Raw genomic sequence first — 22,584 nt, 5'->3', positions numbered from 1 at the left:
GGGGAAGACTATTTTTTCTGGTGAAAAAGGTTCCGTTTCCCATCCCTAGTGAGGGACGCCCATACAGTATGGAGGAAAGGGGACGGGGCGTAGGAGTAAGCATTAGAAAAGGGTGCCAACAGCAATATCTATGTTGATAACCTATCTGTAGATGTTCATACATCATGCATCTTTGGTCCGCGTTAAAACAAATGATTCAAACAATGCTTGGTTGAAATCATTAAAGTATTTAGAGTTTGGACAATGAACTAAACATTATACGTATTATACAAAAGATCCTTTTCAGATTGTCACACAGTGCACTTATAACTAAAAAACATCAACTGTATAAAAAGGAGAGAAAATTTACAGATTCTCCGACATAGACAAAATATAATTCCCAGGCACTAGGCACTCAGCTGCACATCTGAAATAATTGAAATGTACAAAATGTGGCATTGAAATCAAGATTCTTTTTTTTTATAACAAAGCACTTTTCATGTAATTTAACACACAAAGGCTTTGATTGAAGAGAGTCTGTAGGTTGGTCCACGTGGTCTCAAGTTGTGCAGACAACTTTTTTAGTTCTTCTAAAAGTGTTGGTTGCAATGAAAGGGTTCTCAGGTGTAACTGGAAAAAAAGCAAAGGCAATACATTAAAACCCTTCGGAAATCAGAGCTACACCAAACCTGCTCATCTTTAATCTTGTATCACTGTGCAGCAACATTACATATTGAATTTGGGAATGGAGCATTTTCTTTTAAAGCAAATCATTGTCTATGTGCTATGACTTCCAACTAGATAGGCAGCAGTCAGGTATACAAGCAAGATTAATTTAAGAGAATTTAAGATCATGCAGCCATCAATCAGAGAAACAGAAATGTATACAATATTATTTTTCTACACAGACAGCGCCCCACTCCCAAAGTCATTGTGCAGCCAATATAATGCATTTGTATATTTTAATTGGTCAAGCAGAACTGCAAGAAATTATACACAGATCACGTAATACTACGTAAAAACCTTTTGGGGGTACACAGACCAATAAAATGAAAGTGTGGGGAACAAATGCACAAGGAGGATCAACAGTATACAGCTGTAGACAGAAAATTAAAAATCCAATATTTATGACATACACCAGGGTCCCAGAGCCTTATCTACCAAGTAAGGAGCTTTATAAGTAGTAGAGCAGCTGTGTAGAGGGGAAATGCTTGTTTAAAAAAGTCTCCGTATTGAACAATCCGGGTGAAGGTGGTTCTTGGAGTCATAATTTGATGCTCGGCAAATGCAACAATATCATCAGAGGGAGAATGTTCAAGTACATGAGAGTAAGCAAAGCAGAGACCATACACCTTGAAAAACCAAATGGTTTGATGGTGGCTAGGTAGTGTTGAAAGAGCAGAGATGATATTAAATGTTTGTTTTCTTTTGGAAAGTTGCCTAAGAGAGTGCAGTGTTTGAAGTCGTCTTGGCTACTAAAGAGGCTTTGCCGTCATGGATTCTGGGGACTGGACAAAGTTAACATCTTTATGAAGGAGCTTCCATTTGGCATAATCCTGGTCTACAGTTTAATAATAAAGTACTAAATTGGAAGAGTTGGGTTCAGAGGGGTGTTTTGGTAGTTGGTGATGTGTGGAGTGCTGCAGGGGCAGTGCCTTTTGCAAGCTTGGCTGAGAAATTTGGGTTAAGGAACAGGGAATTACAGAGATATGATATTCTGGTGACTCTACTATCGGAGCGAAGACACATGTTGGGCGCATCATTTTTGGAGAAGCCGGAGAATTTTAAATTTTTTGGAAATTGGACATCTGAAAGTGTCTACTTTTATACAGTTTATGCAACCTGATGGTAAATGGTTGGATTCGTGGGACAAGCTGGGGTTGTCTTGGACTGAGGAGTTGGGCAGGGAACTCACCACGGGAATGGGATAAGATTTGGAGGGTCCCGACGGCTGCCAAAGTGGATTTACAATTGCGCTATGTACATCAGAGGATATTGGGTAGGATATATTGGACCAAAGTACGTATGTGTAAGTTGGGATTGGTGGATGATGATCGCTGTTGGGGTTGTGGGAAGGAGCGTGGTACTTTGATACATATGTTATGCTATTGTGACAGAGTGGAGCGTTTTTGGAGGGAGGTTATTGACAGGGTCGATCAACTTTGGGATATTGTTCATCCACGTACCCCTTTAGCGGTTATCTTGTTGTTGTATAGTGGTGGACGGGATGTGAGTTGGGTGATATTATGTGGAGTGGTCAACTTTCTGTTGATGGCGGCTAAACAGGTGTTGAGGGTTTGGAAGACACGGAAGAAGACGAGGGTGGAAGAATGGATTTCGGATGTTCGAAATTTATCCAGATTTGAGAAAACGATGTACTGTAAACAAAGTAGGGAAACCCTTTATGAGGATATGTGGGGCAGCTTTGATGACCTTTATGGTTGAAGCTAGATTTGGTTCAGGAGTGTAGTGGATTGGTCTTCTTGTTTTTTCAAGTGATGTTGGTATAATATGGGGAGGGGTTCTGTGTTGTCTTTGTGGTTGTTTTGTGTGGTTCTGTTTGTTGTCATTTATTTGGTACATTTGACTTTATCGGTAGGTCTTCATTTTCATATGGTGGTTACGGGGTTATGGGTTAGATCTTTGTTTCAATTTGTTTTCTGCTGTTCTGTATTTTGCAATTCAATTACCTGAGATGTTGATTCTATTTTTATTGTACCTTGTTGAAAATGAGAAATAAAGAGTTTAATAAAAAAAAGAAAAAAGAAAGAGCAGAGATGCTGCCTAGGAGTGTATGGTGAAATGGCAACGTAAAGATGTGGGTTGCTGAGTGAGGAGCTGGCAAAAGTGCCAGTAAGTGATTTGAAGTGTAGAGAAGCAGATGTACACATATATAGTGCCCGTTCCCACAACTCTGTCATATTGGAAGACGATGACACTGCATGACACCAGGTATCATCCCAACACTGCATCAGAGATTTGAGAGATGTTATGCACTCAGACAACCGTATAGAATCTACCCCGGAACTGACATGGTAGAAGGATGTCTACAGACACCACTGAACATGGAAGAGCTATAAGTGAAGTCGACAAGTGACATAATAAAGAGAAGACACGAGGACAAACTGAAATGATATGCAAATACTTAAAAAATGAAGATGTGACTGAAGTAACAAAGTGAAAACATATGCGAATATGAAGAACGAACAAGTTACTTACCAACTTGTAACGTTCTTTCGATTTGGATGTTCCTCCAACGTATCCCACATCTTTGACATATAATGTCCAGAGCTGTGCACTTCGGAAACGTTTTCGACAGAGGGCGTCCTGCGTCGATGGTGTCAGGTCAATGTCCCTCGAAGGCCTCCGTCGAGGGCTACGCTACAGGATGTTACAACTAGGACGCACGGCGCCCATAGCCTCAGTTTAAGCTTTCTCCTTCAGAACGTGTGGCACCAGTCTCATGCCTGCTTGACTGCACTTAGCCTTGCGGAAACGGAAGCTGCAATCGCATAGGAAATTCTCCTGAGGGGCAGGCTGGGAGGGCGATGTGGAATACGTTGGAGGAACATCCAGTCGAAAGAACGTTACCAGTTGGTAAATAACTTGTTCTTCGAAGGGATTGTGTACTCCAACGTATTCCACATCTTTGACAGACTCCCAAAGCAGTATCAGTAAATGGAGTAGGGAAAAGAATTTAGAGTACCCAATTAGATTGTGGAATAAAGAACCGCCTTCCCAAAGGCCATATCCTAACCATGGATTGTATCCATGGAATAATGTTTTACACAGGTGTGGTTGGAAGCCCATGTAGAGGCATCACGAATATTCCTAATAGGAACACCCCGCTGGAGGGCGGTGGAACTAGCCATGCCCCTAGTGGAATGAGCTCTATGCCCATCAGGAGGGTTCTTACCCGCCAATCAGTGACATTCCATAATGTTAAGGATAATCCACCTGGACAAGGTCTGTTTGGTAACAGCCTGGCCCAATCGGTGTCCAGCATATCCTACAAAGAGTTGATCGTCCACTCTGACTCTGGACATCCTAGAAATGTAAAAGCTCAGAGCTCTCCTAGGAGCCAACCGATGGAGTCGCTCCTCTTCCTTAACAGGATGAGGAGGAGGGTAGAAAGATGGAAGAACCACCTTTTGACTCAAATGATATCCAGAAACTACCTTAGGTAGAAAAGAGTGACGTACTCTCAGTACAACCCTGTCCTTGTGAAACATAGTAAAGGGTGGCTTAGATGAAAGTGCCTGCAATTCACTCGCTCTGTGAGCAGAAGTAACCACAAGCAAGTACACAGTCTTGAAGGACAGTAATCTCAAAGGACAGGAGTGCAAAGGTTCAAACGGAGCACCCATGAGAAATTTCAAAACCAAATTCAAATCCGAAACCAGCACCTGGAAATGGGACGGCAGGAATACATTAGTCAGTCCTTTAAGAAACTGAGAAATCAAAAGAATCAAAGTAGGAACATTCTTCAGACTAGCGCTTAAAGATAGACAGTGCCGCCAGGTAACCTTTAATGGTACCCACTTGAAGGCCCCAGTGGGCCAAAGAAAGTAAGAAAGACAAAACCATAGGAATGGAGCACTGAAAAGGATCAACATTGCGATCTCTGCACCAGTCGCAGAACTTACGCCAATGGTACACAGATTTTGTTGCAGGCCGCCTGGCCAAAAGCAACACCTCCATCACGTCATTTGGAAGTTCCCAATCCTTACATCTCAACCTTTCAGATACCACGCGTGAAGGTTGAGAGTCTTGACCTCTGGATGGCGAACCTGAATCCCCCCCGCACCCCTCTGAGCGTGCGAGAGCACATCCTCTCGGTAGGGAAGATGGCGTGGAGGGCAGATGGACATGTCTAGAAGGTCCGGGTACCACGATTTCCTGGCCCAATCCGGAGCAATGAGGATCATGTGGGAACCGAACCTCCATAACACTTGAGGAATGTCGGGGTCTGGAGGAAACACGTACAGCAGTGGGAATGACCAATCCACCATGAACACATCTCCTAAGGCTCTTCTTGGAGGAAATTCCCTTGAGCAGATTCTCTCGCATTTCCGGTTGACACTGGTGGCGAAGAGATCAAATTGCGGGGTTCCCCAAAGGGCGAAGATCTCCTGAAGGACTTCCTGAGCCAACTCCCACTCGTGGGAGAACATGCTCTGCCTGCTCAGAGCGTCTGCCGCCGCATTTTTGTCCTGGGCCAGATGAACTGCCAAGATCGAAATGTCCTGATGTATGGCCCAGAACCAGAGCTGCATTGCCTCTCTGCACAACAGTGACCCTACCCCCTCCACACACCCCTTTTTGTTGAGGTAATGCATGGCCACTGTGTTGTGCGTCATGATCAGGACACTCTTCCCCTGTAGAGAGGGCAGAAAAGCCTTCAGGGCTAGCCTGATGGCCCTCAGCTCTAAGAGATTGATGTGGAGTCTGGACTCCGATGGAGACCAACGACCGCTGGCGGTCAAGTCGTTGGCATGAGTGCCCCATCTTGTGAGGGAAGCATCGTCACCTCCGGCCACGGTTGCCAAAACTGTTCCCCCTCCATCAGGTTCCCTTTGTTGGCCTACCACAGAAGATCCTGGGAGACAGAGTGGAATCTGAACAGGATCCGACATCTTGCTGAAGAACTGTGACCACTGCATCTTGAGAGCCCACTAGAGGGATCTCATCCACAGCCGGGTCTCTGGCACCAGAAAAATGCGAGATGCCATGAGGCCGAGCAACCTTAATTTGAAAGCCGGGAGACTCTGGGCATGATGAAACTTGTCCACCATCTGCACAATGTGATGAGCCCTTACCTTGGGAGGCGAACACTTCGAAGGACGTGTCTAATACAGCCCTCATGTACTGCAGCTGTTGGGAAGGTCTCGGATGCGACTTCTTGAAATTCAGGGAGAAGCCCAGCCTGTGGAGGGTGCGGCAGGTGACACTGAGATGATCCAACGCCAGCTCGGGAGAGCGCGCCCGGATCAGCCAGTCGTCCAGGTACGGGTAGATGTGAATCCCCCTTGCCTGAAGTACGCTGCCACCACAACCATTAGCTTGGTGAAGACGCTCAGTGCGGAGGTCAATCCGAACGGCAGGACCCAAAACAAAGTGCGAGACGGCAGCCGCAAACCTCAGGTACTTCCTGTGTACGGGATGAATCGGCACATTAAAGTAAACACCCTTGAGGTCCAGAGACACTAACCAATCCTGAAGTTGAAGGGCCTGGAGGACTTGAGAAAGAGTGACCATCTTGAACTGGTCCTTCCGAGAAGTTTATTCAACCAAAGCAAGTCCATGATGGGTCTCAAACCCCGTCTTTCTTTGGGATAAAAAAATAAGGGGAATACTATCCCTTGTTCCTCTCCGCTACAGGCACCAGTTCTATAGCACCTTTCTCCAGCAGGCTCAAGATCTCCCGCGCAAGGAGCGGATCCGGAAGCTTCAAAGAGAGTTTCCCCGGGGGATTGTCGTGAGGTCGCTAAAGGAAGGGAAGGCAGTAGCCGTGGGCAATCGTATCCAGAACCCACGCATCTGAAGTAATAACACGCCATTCTACGAGATGCTGAGACAGCCTGCCCCCAACCGGCGAACCATGAGACATGACCTCATGATTGTTTGGAAGCGGCTGCAGCAGTGCCTGAAGGCAAAGAGGTGGCTGCCTGAGCGGCTTTGGCACCATGATTTCCCCGACCACCAGGGGTACTTTTCCGCTGGCCCCTTTGACTGGCGGTCCCTCTCGTTCCATCAAAGGAGGAGTAGTAACGAAAGGAACCTCCCCTCCACTGCTGTCCCCTAGGACAAAAAGGGGCAGGTTGACACACTGCAGCGCCTAAAGATTTCGCTGCAGCTTTTGAGGTCTGCAACCTCTCAAGGCTCTCGTCAGCCTTGCTGCCAAACAAATGTGCGCCATCAAGGGGCATGTTCAGAAGACGGCCTGCACATCCGGAGCAAACCCTGACTTCCGCAACCACGCAAATCTGCGTAAAACGGTGTTCACAGCCATGGATCGGCTAACACTGTCGGCCATATCCAAACCCGACTGAAGGGATTCGCACATGGCATCCTTGCCGTCCTGCATGAGAGCAAGGAACCCATCTCTTTTTCCCCCTCGGGAATATGCTCTGCCGCCAAGGAAACAATGCCACAGAGTGTGTAAAAACCCTGCCAAGGCACACGTGGAGTTGGCCGATTTCAGGGCCATGCTCCCAGCAGAAAATACCTTCTTGGCCCAACCGTTGAAGCTCTTGTCGTCTCTATCCAGAGGGATGGTAAGGTACGCCGCCTGCCTCGTGGTGGCCATAGCCTCCTGAACCACCAAACTCTTGGGAGTGCAGCGAGTAGATAAATAGGTGGGGTTGCGAACGGAAGGGCAGTATTTGTCAAAGACTTAACAGCCGGAAGAGATTCCGGGACTGCCAAGCAGCTGCCACCCTTTTCTGCAAGGTAAGATGAAATGGCAAAACAGGGTCAGAGAACGGACCTTGATCTAAAATGTCCGTTAGATCATCCTGCACAAAGTCTTCAGGAGGACTGGACCAGCCGAGATACTCCGAGACCCTCGCCATGAGTGTCCTGTACAAAGACTCTGCATGAGCCCCAGGCTCAGGCCTACCGAATTCCACTTCTGGAGAAGTGTCCAAACACTGGCATCATGGAGGCTCTGCCGACTCCTCTAACTGACTGTCTCCAGAAAAAAGTGGATCATCATCAAGGTTACCAAGTTCCTCAACCTCAGACCCTTCTTCGTCTTCATAAATTTGATCCATAGAGAGTTGAAATCCAGGCCTGGGGACAGAAGTTGGCCTGGAGGACAAAACTGGCCTCGCAGACTTCGACATAGCCTTCCTGGGAGGATCCACGATATCCGGGTACTCCAATGGCAAATTACGAGAAAAAAATCCCGAAGGCGATGATAGCGCCTAAGGCTTAGACGTCGAGAGCATCGACAACCTCGACATGATCGCCGAAGGCTTCAGCATTGACATCGATACAGGTGCCGACGGTGCTGTGGGCTGCTATGACGGCAAAGCATCGACGTCCGAATCGGACAGACAGCACCAAACGAGTCGACGCCAGCCCGAGCCCTCAATAGGTTGCTGCAGTCTTGCTGGGGATGATGACCGAGACCTAGAGACACGTCTCTTGCGACTTTTCGATACCTTGTCCGTACGGGACCTCTAAGGCTCCTAATGAGAGTGGCGTCTTGAACCCAAGCCTGAAGGCGTGCGAGCCACGGTACGAGACCGATCCTGGCCGGCTTCGTGAGAGGCCGCGACCGGACCCTTGCCCTGCGATTGAAAAATCACTAACATGGATTGTTTAAACGCTGCCCATTCCTCCGGAGTCGAGGACTTCGTAGGGCACGGAACCTTCCTCCAGGCACCATCCACTGAGGGGGAAGGAGACCAGTGACTGCGCTTCCTAGAGTGCCGGGACAAGGAAGACGAGTGGTGGGAACCACTCCTGGAATGAGAACCCTGGCACTCCGTCTGACGCGGAGAGTCGCCCCTCGAGTCATCGGTGGAAACCCCCCTTGGACTTGCAAGTCCAGGATTTAACGGGCTTAGAGCCCCTATCTACCTAGAGCTTGCCCTTCCGCAAGGAGTTGGCAGTCAGCAACTGGCATTTCGAGCAGTCGTCGTTGTGGTGCGACTCACCCAGGCACCACAAACGAATGCCCCCTGTGCCTCCCCAAACGTCGTCAATAACTTTGTTAGGCCCAGCACTGTGCACCTGCCCCACTAGGGGGCCGAAAGAGTGCAGCATTATCACAAATGCATAAGCAGTACCACAACGGGTTGGGTTAAGCATTTTAACAGAGAAGAACAAATTACTTATCTTCTGTAATGTTTAAGATGATTAGCCCTTAATCCCAGATTCCTCATCAATAGTCCTCAAGAATCAGTCTGGCTTCAGAAGTTTCTTCAGCCAAAAAGGGGTGCGAATTGACTGTCGTTTGTGCCTATGAATGTAAATGTGACGTCATGGGTAGTGTATATATATGAAGCCAGCTATGATCCCATGACCTCTGTTGTGCCCTAACCCCCCAAACCTTCCCATTTTGCTACAGAGGAAGAGGAGAAATGCAAGTGGTTACACGCTATTCACATTGAGTGCTACGTTGGTAGGGTTATGAGTAATCTGTGAAAAGAAGGAATAATCCATCACAAAGATCATCACCAGAGGTACGTTATTAATTATTGTATAGATTCCTTAGTACCATAGATTTATCATCTTAGAAAGCCTCTCAAAGTAACAGAGATTGGAATGAGTGAGTGAAGGACCATAACCTACAGCAGGATACTCTGGAGCACCGCTCGAACAAAGCATGCATCACGAGCTGTTCAGGAATCTGGGTAGTAAAGTTTGGTATATGCAGAGTAGCCCACACAGCTGCCTGACAAATCACCTCAACATGGACATGCTCTGCAAAACAGAATTAAGCCCTAGGTACCAAGACCCTCACACACTTCCTTGTCAACATGATTTACATTTGTTAATGCTACAATCAGGCTAACGTTAACAGGTTCTTTATGTTTAATGGCACTGCTGCCCCCAGGCAACAGCAAAAATAAAAAACTGGTGCCTTTCCTGGGATCACTGGACTGCGAGACAAATAACAGAGGAGAGCATAGTTGCGGTCTAGGCAAAGAAACTTCTCCTTTGTCTTAGATGGATATGGTCGAGAGAAGACAGGAAGATGGACTGGTAAGAAAGGACAGTCTCTCCCTAAATATCCCTTGCTCCTTGGAGAAGATGAGGTAAAGAGGCTTGAAAGAAAGAGCCTGGAACTTGTTCCCATGCCTCAACGAAGTGATGACAAGGAAAATTATCTTACGAGTAATCCTCACATGGCACACATGTAAAGGCTCAAAGAGAGCTGCAATGTGAAAAATTATCACATTCCACGCAGGAACAAAAAATGGTGTGGAGTAAACAGATTAGTTAATTCCTGCAAAAACTGCGTAAGAGTGGAAATGGAAAAGAAAAAGCCCGATTCAGGAGTTGTTGTGAAGACCAATAGAGCAGCCAGATACCCAATATGCAGGCTATCTGGAGCCAAGGAAGGCAGGATATCCAGATTGAAGAGGTCCATGAAGACAAAGGAACAAGTTACTAACCTGTTGTTCTCCAGCATGGGTCTGATATGGATTCACATGCTCATGAATATTCCCCGTCATAGGGCTGGGAATCCTCCGTAAAGAAAAAATCAGTATCAATTTTAATTCTGATCTGTCTTTCTCAGTAGTAACCAATCACTGATATCTGGGTCATACTGCCCCCAGCCAATGACTGCCCTCTCCCTAAACCCCGCCTCTGGCAGCCATCCTCAGATTTGGTAGCACGTAAAGTGGCAGTATGACCAAGTGAAGAGCCGCAGAGGGGTAGGCGGGAGGGTTCGCATGTGAATCCATGCCAGACCCATGCTGGAGAACGACAGTTACAGGTAAGTAACTTGTTCCTTCTCCAGCATGGGGTCTGGCATGGATTCACATGCTCATGAATAAAAGAATACATAGCAGTACACAGATGCAGAACCACGGGAGGTGGCAACAGGCTCAACATTAAGCAATACAACTCAACATTAAGCATCTCTTACCTCCTCACCAGGCTCACCTTAAACGAACAGGTTGCGCAGCACTGCTTGGCCGTCCCTGAACTCCTCCCTGGAGTCCCGATCGACGCAGTAGAATCTTGTGAAGGTGTGCGTCGACCTCCACGTAGCAGCCCTGCAGATGTCCAGCAGGGGCACACCAGACAGGAACGCCGTGGTAGCAGCGATCGCTCTGGTCGAATGGGCTCTCGGACGGCCAGGCAGCGGTCGGTTTGCCAACCGGTGACAGTACATGATGCAGCCGGAGAGCCATCTGGAAATGGAAGTTTTCGAGAGTGCCTTCCCTTGATTCACAGTCCCAAAGTACACAAACAGCTGTGACGTCTTCTGAAAACTCTTTGTGCGGTCCACGTAGAACTTCAGCGCTCTAGCTACATCCAGCGAGTGCAAAGTCCTCTCGGCCGGCGTCGAAGGCGACGGGAAGAAAACTGGTAACACCAAGGGCTCGTTGAGGTGGAAGTCCGATGGCACCTTGGGCATGAAGGAGGGGTGTGTCCTCAGCACCACCCTCGTGTCGTGAAAAGTCAAGTATGGAGGCTTGCAAGATAGGGCCTGGATCTCTCCCACTCATTGTGCAGAGGTGATGGCCACGAGGAACGCTGTCTTCCATGACAGGAACCTCAAAGGCGCTGAATGCATAGGCTCGAATGCCCCCCCCCCCACTCATGAGCCTGGTCAGCACCACATTAAGCTCCCACACCGGGGCTGGAGCCTTCACCGGCTGTAACGATCGGAATAGTCCCTTCATAAATTCCTTCACCAGGCGATGGGACCACACGGATGCCCGTCCCGTAGTCCTGGTATATCGGGAGATGGCAGCCAGATGTATTTTGATGGAGGCGTGAGCCAGTCCAGCTTTGGCCAGCGACAATATGTACGGCAGTACTTGAGGGGCCGTAATCCGCAGAGGGTTAATCTTCTGTGCACGGCACCAGACAGATAACCTCTTCCACTTATGTCCGTAGCACTTGAGAGTTGACGACGCCCTGGCTTTTGCAAGAACCTCTCTGCAGTCAGCCGGGATATCGTACCCTCCAACCTCTAGTGCTGCAGGAGCCAGGCCTGCAAGTTCAGCGACTCCGGATCGTGATGAAGAATGGCGCCTCCTTCCGGCAGCTTGACTGGTGGGGACGTTGACAAGTCCAGAAGGTCCGGGAACCAGATCTGCCTCGGCCACGCCGGTGCAACGAGGATCATTCTGCACCTGGACTTCTTGAGCTGGTTGATGAGATGGAGCAGCAACGGCAACGGAGGGAACGTGTATAGAAACAGGCCGTCCCAAGGCAACGAGAAAGCATCGCCAATGCTCCTCGGCTGCAGGAACCTGCTGGCGAACCTCTGGCACTTGGAGTTCGTCGCCGTCGCGAAAAGGTCGATCCGGGGTTTGATCCATCGTCGAAAGAGCCGATCCACCTGGTCCTGACGCAGTTCCCACTCGTGGCACGAGCGCAGCTCCCTGCTGAGCGAGTCGGCGATGGTGTTTTTTATTCCTGCCAAGTGGAAGGGAACCAGAAACATCCCCTGGGCGACGGCCCAGTGCCACAGATCCTGGGCCTCCTTGGATAGGGCTGGGGATCTGGTGCCTCCCTTCTTCCGTATGTAGAACATCGTGGTGGTGTTGTCAGTGAAGATCCTCACCACTTTGTCCTTGAGGGACGGAAGGAACGGCTTGAGCGCCCAGAACACTGCTCGAAGCTCCAGAATGTTGATGTGGAGAGACCTCTCCTCTGGGAGCCAAAGGCCTCTTGCGTGGAGATCTCTGGTGTGGGCCCCCCCAACCCTCCAGGGAGGCGTCCGTCATCACAGTCTCGTGAAACGCCGAGGTCTGAAAGTCTGTGCCTGCCGTGAGGTGCGCACGGGTACCCCACCATAGGATCGCCCGACGGAATTCCTCGTCGAGAGGGATCCTGTTTTCGAAGCAGCCCGTCGCCTGAAACCAGCGGGCGTCGAGGAACTCCTGTAGCGGACGCATCCGAAGTCTGCAAAGTGATACAAGGTAGATGCATGAGGACATCATCCCGAGGAGGGACTTGATGGACCTCACCCTGGCCACGTCCGTGGCTAGCAGGCGTTGCACCTTGCCCAAAATGGCCTTCGTCCTCTCCTCCGACGGGGAGGCCAATTGCCCCACTGTATCGAGCTTCGCTCCCAGAAACAGTGCTACTTGCAACGGAACCAGGTGGGATTTTGGGTAGTTGATGGCGAATCCCAGTTCCGTGAGCAGCCGGACGGTCCTCGCTGTGTGTTCGACGGCGAGTTCTCTTGTCCTTGCAGGGATTAACCAGTCGTCTGGGTAGGGGTAGATGTGGATCCCCTGCAGGCGCAGCCGCGCCGCTACTGGTGCCAGGCACTTGGTGAATACCCTGGGTGCCGACTTTAATCCGAACGGCAGGGCTCTGAATTGGTAATGGCGTCCCTGAACCACGAACCTGAGAAACTTTGTGTCCTTTTAGAATGGGGATGTGGAAGTAAGCATCCTCCAGGTCCAACGACGATAGGAAGTCGCCCTCCTCCAGCTGTCCCAGCACGTGCAAGAGGGTGACCATCCTAAATTTCTGTGCCTTGATGTACTTGTTTAACCGACGCAGGTCCAGGATGGGGCGCCAACCGCCTGTCTTCTTTTTGACAAGGAAGTAGCTTGAGTACACTCCGGAGCCTCCTGGGGACGAGCTCAATGGCACCTTTCTTGAGCATCGCCCTTACCTCCAACAGCAGTTGAGGGACGCGATTCTCCTTCCTGGCCACGGGAGGAATGCGAGGACACTTCTTTTGGAATTCCAGCCAGTGCCCGTTGGCAAGGGTGTCCAGCACCCAACGGTCAGTGGAGATGGACTCCCACACGCTGACGAACTTCGTCAGCCGGCCTCCCACCGGGGTGCTTCGGTGGGGGCCCGACGCTACGGCCGGTTCAGTCCTGCTTGGAGGAGGCCTTGCCGCCTTGGCCTCCTTGACGACGGCGGGATCCTCCTTGCTTGCCGCGACCTCTGTAGGCCTCCTGGGACGAGGAGCGGGCCGCCTGGCGGTCTGTAGAAGAGCCACCGCTGGATCCCTTGGAGGCACCCTGTCTGCCTCCGGAGCTCCGAAAGGGCCGTCGGTGTTGAAGCACCCCTAGGACCCAGGCCGTCTCCGAGTCGGTCTTGATGGCCTGGAGCGACTCATCCACCGTCTTCCCAAAAAGGTTGTTGCCGTCGAACGGCATATCCAACACTCTGGTCTGAACGTCCTGGTGGAAGTCCATCGCCTTGAGCCACCCTCATCGTCGTAGGCAAACCCCGTTGCCCATCTGGTGAAATCCGGTATCGGCAATGTCGATTGCCACCGTTATGGCGTGATCCGACGCCACCTCGCCTTCCTGAAGAATCTGTAGGGCCTCCGCTCTCTTGTCGTCCCACAGGAAGTCCAGCAGGGGAGCTAACTTGAACCAAAGCACCCTGTCGTAACGGGCTACGATCACTCAGGCATTGGCCGCCTTAATAGTCGTCGCCGCCGACGAAATGACCCGTCGTCCCATGGAGTCCAACTTCTTGCCCTCGCTGTCCGGCGGGGAAGTGGAAGTTGATGCTGCCGCACCCGCTGCCTTCTTCTTGGCCACTGCCGAGACGACCGAGTCCGGCATAGGCTGGGCCCTGAGGCACAAGGGGGCGGCGTCGGGGACCCGGTACTTCTTCTTGTACCTGTCCCTCTTGGCGGGTGTCGTAGAATGGTTCTGGAGGACAGCCAGCCCTTCGTCCCAGATGTCGTCGAGCAACAGGACTGCCAGGACCGCCTTTCTCTTGGACTCCCGTCGTTGATAAAGAAAGCCTTCCTTCTTCTGTTCCTCCGGGCAGAGTTGGAAGACCTCGGACGCCCTGGCTATGATGGCGTGAAAGAAGCCAATTTCGTCGGGCGGTGAGGCCTGAGAGGGGGGGGTGGGGGGGCAATGAAGGAATGTCTGTTGTATCATCGCCACCGTCCGTCGCCGTATCATCCTGAGGGGCAGGCGAGGGGGATTAAGGGTCCACAGGCCTTGTGGGCACAAAGGGCGGAGCGGGATGGACTCTCCTCTGCTTGTTCGGGGGGGTTCCCGACGGTCCTGGCTCAGGAACCTCCGTCAGGGTCCGTGGTAACCTCGTCCTTATCTCAGTACATAAGGATTGGATTGCCAACAAAATGGCCGCCGAGCTATCCTGAGGCTCTGGCAATGGCTGCGACGGGAGGGACGGTTGCTCCACCGGGCCTTTGTCGTCGTCGCTATCCTTGCTATCTTGAATCTCCTCAGCAGGCTCCTTCCCCTGGGATCGAACTTTCTCGAACCTCTCGTTGAGGCCCTTCACGGTTTCCACCAGATCCTCCTCAGAGGCGGATTCCGAGTCTGTAATGGCCACCGGCCCCCCCCCCTCTTTTTCCGCCGGGGTCTTCACGGGGGTCTTAACGATGGGCTGGAAAGAGGATTCCCTCCGCGGTGGCAGGGATACTCTGGGCCCAGAGCCCGCCTCCACTAGCGTAGTCTCACCTTAGGTGCTTCCTGGGCCTTTGCCTTGGGGGGAGGGTCAGCGCCTCGCTCCCCCTCGGGTCCCTTCGTGATCGACCGGGGCCGCTCCAGCAGCTTACCCGGGTTCTCGGACTTCCTCTTCCCCGAACCAGAGCGCTGGCTCGTAGTTGAACGTGCCGGGGAAGTTGCGCCCTGCCTGGAAGCCGAAAAGCCCGACCTTTCGGCACTCCCGGTGCCCGCGGACTCGCAGTGCTTGGCCTTCTGTTGGGACCCCGTCGCCGGGGCGCCCTCACAGGACTTAGAAGCCCGCTCAGACTTTTTCTTCGCCTTCTCACCTGCTGTGCCCTTCTCCAGCCAGACGGCGAGGTGGGAACGACGATCTTGCTTGGTCCGTTCCGAAAGGTTCTTGCAAAAGGCACAGTCCTTCTCCACGTGCGTCTTGTCCTCAAGAAGGCAGTAGAGACATTGTGAATGCTCGTCCTCCTTGAAAACATTTTGTAATCCGCATCCAGCGCAGCAACTGAACAGCTTGGATCCGGGCATCGAGCTTCCCTTGTCCTGGGCCATGTCCGTTGAGGTAGGCCGCAGATCTTCCGGAATCCTCCAAGAAGCGTAAACTCTACGAAAACTTCACCCTTGAGGGGCGTAGAAGAATTCCGAAACGGGTCCCATTTATCGGAAGTAGAAACGGTGGAGCTCGAGGCTCGATTAACCGGAAAAATGAGAAAATCTCCTGAAAACGCACAAAAACGCAGCAAAAACTTGAGAGCTAAAGCACGAGGACTCCCAACACTTGAGCGTGCAGTAAAAATCTGAGGATGGCTACCAGAGGCGGGGCTTCGGGAGAGGGCAGTCATTGGCTGGGGGCAGTGTGACCCAGACATAAGTGATTGGTTACTATTAAGAAAGAGATCAGAAACGAAACTGATACTGATTTTTTTCTTTACCGGGGATTCCCAGACTGATGACGGGGAATATTCATGAGCATGTGAATCCATGCCAGACCCCATGCTGGAGAAGATGGCAGACATTTGTCACAGCAGCACCCAAAAAATGTATGCCATCTGCAGGTGTAGATCGACTTGAAAGCTGGTATCCTGGCAGACACGACCATATCCAGGATAGAATCAGACAAGTCTGACTCCTTATGCATCAGTCAAGCACAAATGTTGAAAGCACCCTGGGCTCTGATGAAGGACAGATCCAAAAACTCTAGTTACCAAATCCTTTGGGACCAGAGCAGGGCAATCAGGATGAGGCTGAACTCTAAACTTGTCAAGTCTCAAAGAGATGACAGGCACTGGAGGGGGTTCCATGCACATTTGCCAACATTTGTATTGGCGAATGGCAACTCTGCCCATTTTTTTCTTCCGTTTTGCTGCCTTTTATTTTACCACAAACAGTGTGGGAGAACCCATGCACCTCCTGTTCCCCGCCTCACAATATAAAACTTACCCCAACTTACCATCTGTGGTAAACCTAAAAAGCAGCAATAATCTACTTCCCTCCAGAGCTTCAAATGGGGGAAATTCCCTGGAGCAAACATTGCAGTTGACACAAAATGGAGAGGTGTATTTTAGGGGGTCCCCCAATGGGCAAATATTGCATCCAGAATTTCTTGGAACAGATGCCACTTGAGACTGACAAATGCCCAGCAAGACATCAGTTACAACGCTCGCCATCATAGCCCGATGAGCTGCCAAAAGGGCGATGCTGTTCAAGAGCCTAGAACTAGTCATGCTGCTTCCCTGCAGAGAGGCAGCAGCCACACATCACCTCTTGTTGAAGTAAATGAATGGCCACCATGTTATCCATTTGAATCATGACACTATAGAAGGATGCATCACAACCAACCAGGGTCAGCGTGATGGCCACCAGTTCAAGGATTTTGAGGTCTTTCCTCGCGTCCACGTGGGATCATAGGCTGCTCACCTTAAGGTTATTTAGGTGAGCATCCAAAACCTGTAGATAGGCATCAGACTACCGTCAACTATGGGCAAAATTGCCAAACACTCTATACACTCAGCAAATTGTCCCGGAGGGTCCAAAAAAGGAGATCCTGGGACACAATGCTGGAGACAAGACACAGGAGCAACCAACCTACCTGCAACTGGGCATCTGGCAATAGGAAGATGCACAAGGTCATGAGACCCAGAAGGAAGAGAACGGGACCTCGGTCTGGAAGTGGAAAGGCTGCTCAATCTGGAAGATATTGAGAACATGGTCCTGGGAGGGATGTGCTTGCCAATTGCATGTCCTGAACGGCCAATTAATTGGTGTGTGCGAGGTACGTGACAGGTGTAAGGAACTCATGGTGGCAACAGTAAGACAAGTGATCAAGGGTGTTTATTAAACTGTATAGGTAGGTTGGAAAAACGCCTAATCTAAACCTAAATCTAAGATGGGAGCAAACTAAGACCATAAAAAATTAAATAAAGCAGTTCTAATGGCGTCTTGTCAAATAAAAAGGGCCTATACAAAAAAAAACGATTGCCAATCCTTACAACCAAGTTACAAAATAGTGTGGGATAATGTTCTCAAGAAAGGAAAAGTCCCTCAATGATGGGTCGGTATCTAGCCTTGTCACATTGTGGGAGGGCTACAAGGCAGTGCTCCGGGAAGAAGCCCTAAGAAGCCCTATCTCTGATCACAACAAACCGTCGCAGCCAAACCCTAGAAATCTCTGAAAGGGAGGAGGCCGCGGCTAGAGCCGAAGAGGAATTCCTAGCCTCTGGTACGCCAGAGTCCAAAGAGGCAATGATCATGGCCCAGGAGCAATTTAGGAATCTGGCACTAGATAACGCCAAGACCGCCCACTTCACCATGCGTAGTCAGATCAATGCCGCTGGTGACAAGGCCGGTAAGACCTTTGCTTGGCTGGAGCCCCGGGACAGTACCTGCGGACATGTCAGAGCCATTAAAGGGACCGAGGGGGACCTGCACCAAATGGACGCAGATATAGCAAACGCCTTTGCTGCCTTTTATCAAAGCCTCTATGCCTCCAGGGAAAGCACGCCCGGCGGGGGGCCCCCAAACCATCTGGACACCACTGTTCTCCCCAGGCTCTCTGGAGTCCAGACCAATAAACTGGACGTGGAAATCACGGAGGACGAAGTGGCCGCAGCGTTGTCTCAGCTCCAGCCTGGCAAAACCCCCAGCCCTAACGGCTTCCCTGCTGAAACCTGGCAGAGAATGGGCGACTCGGGGGCGGGCCATATGCACGACATGCTGCTGCGCTCCCGCACTGACGGTATGTTCCCGGAGGACCTTAGGCAGGCCACCATCGTTGTGATCCCCAAACCTGGGAAACCCCCGGACCTCTGCGCCTCATATAGACCCATCTCTCTCATCAATGGGGAGGCCAAAGTGTTAGCCTGGGTCCTGGCCAACAGAATGCTTGGAGTCATCCGCTCCCTGGTCCATCCAGACCAGTGTGGGTTCATGCCGGCAAAGTCCACCAGGATGAACCTGCGCAGGACCCAACTTGCTATCAGCCAGTCCCACAACAAAGAGCCCCTGGTGCTTCTTGCAGTCGACTTTGAAAAGGCTTTCGATTCGGTGGGGTGGTCTGCCCTGTGGAACATCATGGAATGAATGGGGTTTGGACCCAACTTCATGTCCTGGCTCAAGCTATTATACACTGCCCCCAAGGCGACCGTCCGGGTGAATGGGATCTCCTCAAAGCCCTTCCCATTGGGCAGAGGAACCAGGCTGTGATGCCCATTCTCTGCCCTCCTATTTATACAAGCTATTGAGCCCCTTGCAATCCGATTTAGGACGTCCCCTGCATGGTCCAGGTTTGTGTGGCCTTGGGGAGGCGAGGACCGGGTCTCGCTCTACGCTGACGATCTGCTTATTTACATGAGCACTCCCAAGGTCTCATGCCCAGAGATCACCAAAATCGTCACGGAATACCAAGAGGTTTGTGGGCTTAAAGTCAATAGGCAGAAAACGATCTTTCTGCTCTAGGGCGGTGCGGATGTGATCCCTCCGCGCTGTCCCTACTCAGTTTCCATCCAGAGCTTCGTTTACCTCGGTTTCGGGGTGACTCCCCCAAACCTGATGACTTCCTTCGACTTAACCTCCACCCTGTGGTGAGCAGACGAAGTGGACGTCATCCACTCACAATCTCTACCCCTGGGTCTACTGGGGAGAGCTGCTTAAAATGCTTTTCCTCCCAAGGGTCCTTTACATCCTGCAGAACTCCCCCATTCACATCCCCCCACGACCTTCTCCAATATGGACTCCACCCCCCGAAGCTCCTTTGGGGTGGGAAACAACCCTGTATCGCCTTGAGCATGATGCAGCCATCAGTCTGGGAGGGCGAGCTGGGCATACCATGCCTTCGTGCCTACTATAAGGCTGCACAATTAGGCTTCTTGAATGAATGGTTCCAAGCGGACCCTGCTCTCCCACACATCGGTAACGAGATTAGGTGTATGGGTGAATGTACGCCCCTCCAGGTCCTATATGGAACGGACTCTGCTACGGCTAACCTCCCAGAAATGATACGCCAGATACGGTTGGTGTGGAGGGAAGCACTCCAACACATTGGGTGGGGAGGGAGACGAACAATGTACCAGCCTCTGTGGGGCAATGGGTATATCCCGCAGGTGGTCACTATGGGCCGATTTCCTGGTTGGGAGGACCGGAGCATACTAACCCTCATAGAGGTCCTACAGGACGGACACCTCAAACCGTTTGCGACATTACAAGAGGAGTTCAATCTACCACCTGGAGACATATACAGACACACAAAACTGAGACACGCCCTACGTACACAGTTCCCCATCTTCTCAGATATCCCTAAAAGCTCACCCCTCGAGGTCAATGTACTACACGCAAGGATCCTAGCAAAATCCACTTTGGCACTATCAGGTGATCACTGCATTCGGGGCTCGGGACCTAACACGCCTGCGAGAGAGGTGGGAGAGCCTGGTGGGCTCCCTGGAGTCAGAGAAGTGGATGGAGACCCTAATGTTCCCTCGCAAAATAGGCATAGATGCCAAATTAAGGTTAATACAGTACAAAATACCCCATCAGGCTTACCATTCCTGGGCTGCGCTCGCCAAGTGGGGACTAATGGGGGGTGCCCACTGCCCCAAGTGCCGTAGGGTGCCCGGCACTTTTTACCACATGGTTTGGGAATGTGATGTCATACATACATTCTGGCGGGAATGCACGCATGAAATCAACGAGGGCTTGGATAATCCGGCTCCATTGGAACACAAGACCGCACTGCTGGGCATCTGGGTGGAAACGAACCACACGAGGGGAGACAAAAACATTTCTGGCCATAGCACTGGGCCTTATCAAAAGACTGGTGGCTACCACATGGGGGGCGCCCGTCAGGCCCACCATTAACAGATGGATCAACGCGATGGACAGGTGTGCATCCATGGAAAAACATATTCCGCCTGGGGCTGCCCTGGCAAATTCCTGAAAGTGTGGGGCAAATGGTCTGGCACTAGGTGACCAAGGTAGCTTCACTACCTACCTGACACTATTCATCGCGGACCCCGCCCCACTCCCCGGCAGAGCCACCCACCCACCAGCCCACCTCTTCCCAACGAACTGAGCGCACGCCGGCCGATGCCCACCCATCCCATGATGATCTGACCTATTTGACCACTGTATGTTACATGTGCAATGTTCTTGTTCATTTTAGCTGATCAACCCTCTGACTGAACCTTGTCAATCCCGTTTCTTGTAGTTTGATTGAACGACGGGTATGCCCGCCTTGTTGTTGTAAAACAATAAAAAGAATGTATCCAAAAAAAAAAGAAAAGAAAGAAGTGTTCACAAATGATAGGTCGGGATGTTATAGCCAGGGGTCTCCCTTCCCCACGTTTTGAGCATGGGACAAGGCAGCTCTCCCAAGCACAGCACACTCACTGGCTTTCCCAGCACAAGTCTACAGTTCCGTTCTCCAGTATCAGGCTCTTCGGTGGTTAAGTCTCTTTTCTACAATAAGTAATTTGCCTCCGTAGACCTGATGTGTTCAAAACAACAAAACAAAAAGTTCCTTTCCATATGTACATTGGGTGATGGCTTTTCACCCCTGGACCCCCCTCTTCCGGGCTCAGACCCTTCTCGAATGTTAGCCTCCCTCCGTCACTACAGCTTTTTTTCCAAAGATTTCACTTGCTGCATTCACAAGTCTCAATATCTGTTTAAACAATCCACTGTGGGCATCGTTCCGTCGGGTTCACTCTTGTCAACACACAGTGACTTCTACTTTATCACGATACAGGATTTCCCTTAGCTTTCCAATTACTTGCCGGTCAAAGACTTTCGACTGTACAGGGGGTTATATTTGACCCCTGTATGACCCCTTTTGGTATCCAGTAATTGCATCGAATACAAACCATTGAATGCCAAAGCATTGAAAAAAAGCATCAAATGCATTGTTTTCATAGGTAAAGGTTTTATTTTAATTATAATGGGTTTTAAGGGGTAAAAAAAAAAACGGGGCTTGGGGGGACCCCCATTAAAAAGGAAATGAAAAAAATGCATTCAATGCTTTTTTTCCCGTTGCTTTTTTTTTTTTTTTAAAGATGCTTAGGCATTCGATGCTTTAGCATTCGATGCTATCACTATAAACCACCACTTTTACCTTTTCCTTGTGGCTCACCTAATGCCTTCTGGTATCAGTAGTTTCAACAAAAGGGGGACCAGCCAGAGTCTTTCGGGTGAGCACCCACGTGGCACCAGACCACTCTGCAGCTGGTCTTTCACCTGCATTTTTCTTTATGTACAGTTCAAGGGATGTCTTTTCATACTTTCGCCACTCGCAACCTGACAGTCCGGTTTCACACAGTTTCTTCTGACTCACCGGCTGTATTGAAGGCTTTGTTTGAGTCTTTTTCTTCACCACTGAGTCTCCCTCTGTCAGGTTTAGACCCTTCAAGTTCCTCAAGATCATCCCTCGGCTAGGCTCGGACCCCTCTCAAAGTTTACAATTCACCTAGAAGGCTTCCCTCAGCCGTGCTTGAGTCTTCTCTTTTGCAGCAGTTAAGTTCCTCAAGGGTCTTCCTTGGCCAGGCTCAGAACCCTTTTTAAAGTTAATAAAGAAAGCTTCTCTCTGCCGGGCTCAAGCATCCTTCCAAAGTTCACAATTTCAATAAAAAGGTTTTGGGTCTTCTAGTCCCAGAATGAATAGGGCTAATTTTGCTCCCACTTCACTGCTCCCCGAAATGGCATTTTGTGTCTGTCACAGAGTTGCAGGAGCCAAAAGGGGATGTTAGGAGGAGGTCAGGGCCTCTCCCTCTGCCCCTCAGAGACCTGGGTTCGCCTGCCTGGCCCAGGGGAGGAGTTTAACTATTGCTACTGACAGGCAACCCCAGCTGCCCCACGTCTTGCTTTCTGGAAGTACAGTTTCCTCCTCCACACTGCAATCTCCTCGCTGGTAGCAGGGCCAGTGGGTATCCAGTCATTACATCGAATACAAAACATGTAATGCCAAAACCATTTAAAAAAATGCATCAAAAAAAAGGATTGAATGCATTTT

The 22,584-nt window shown here is 50.5% G+C and overlaps 1 protein-coding gene across 1 annotated transcript in view; it reads right to left on the bottom strand.

Moving 5' to 3' along the window:
* Window positions 1–211: 211 nt before the first annotated feature.
* WDR36 (WD repeat domain 36) overlaps window positions 212–22,584 on the bottom strand; it is an 804,166-nt gene continuing 781,793 nt past the window's right edge. Inside the window, exon 23 of the mRNA XM_069625487.1 lies at window positions 212–609. Within this exon, the coding sequence (XP_069481588.1) occupies window positions 460–609 (150 nt within the window). The 3' untranslated portion in view covers window positions 212–459. The remainder of the gene's footprint in view (window positions 610–22,584) is intronic.

The sequence above is a fragment of the Ambystoma mexicanum genome, chromosome 6p, assembly GCF_040938575.1.
Source record: "Ambystoma mexicanum isolate Mex_15411 chromosome 6p, UKY_AmexF1_1, whole genome shotgun sequence".
In the NCBI taxonomy this organism is placed as follows: domain Eukaryota; kingdom Metazoa; phylum Chordata; class Amphibia; order Caudata; family Ambystomatidae; genus Ambystoma; species Ambystoma mexicanum.
The sequence above is the reverse complement of the archived record's forward strand: the minus strand, read 5'-3'. Positions and strand labels throughout refer to the sequence as shown.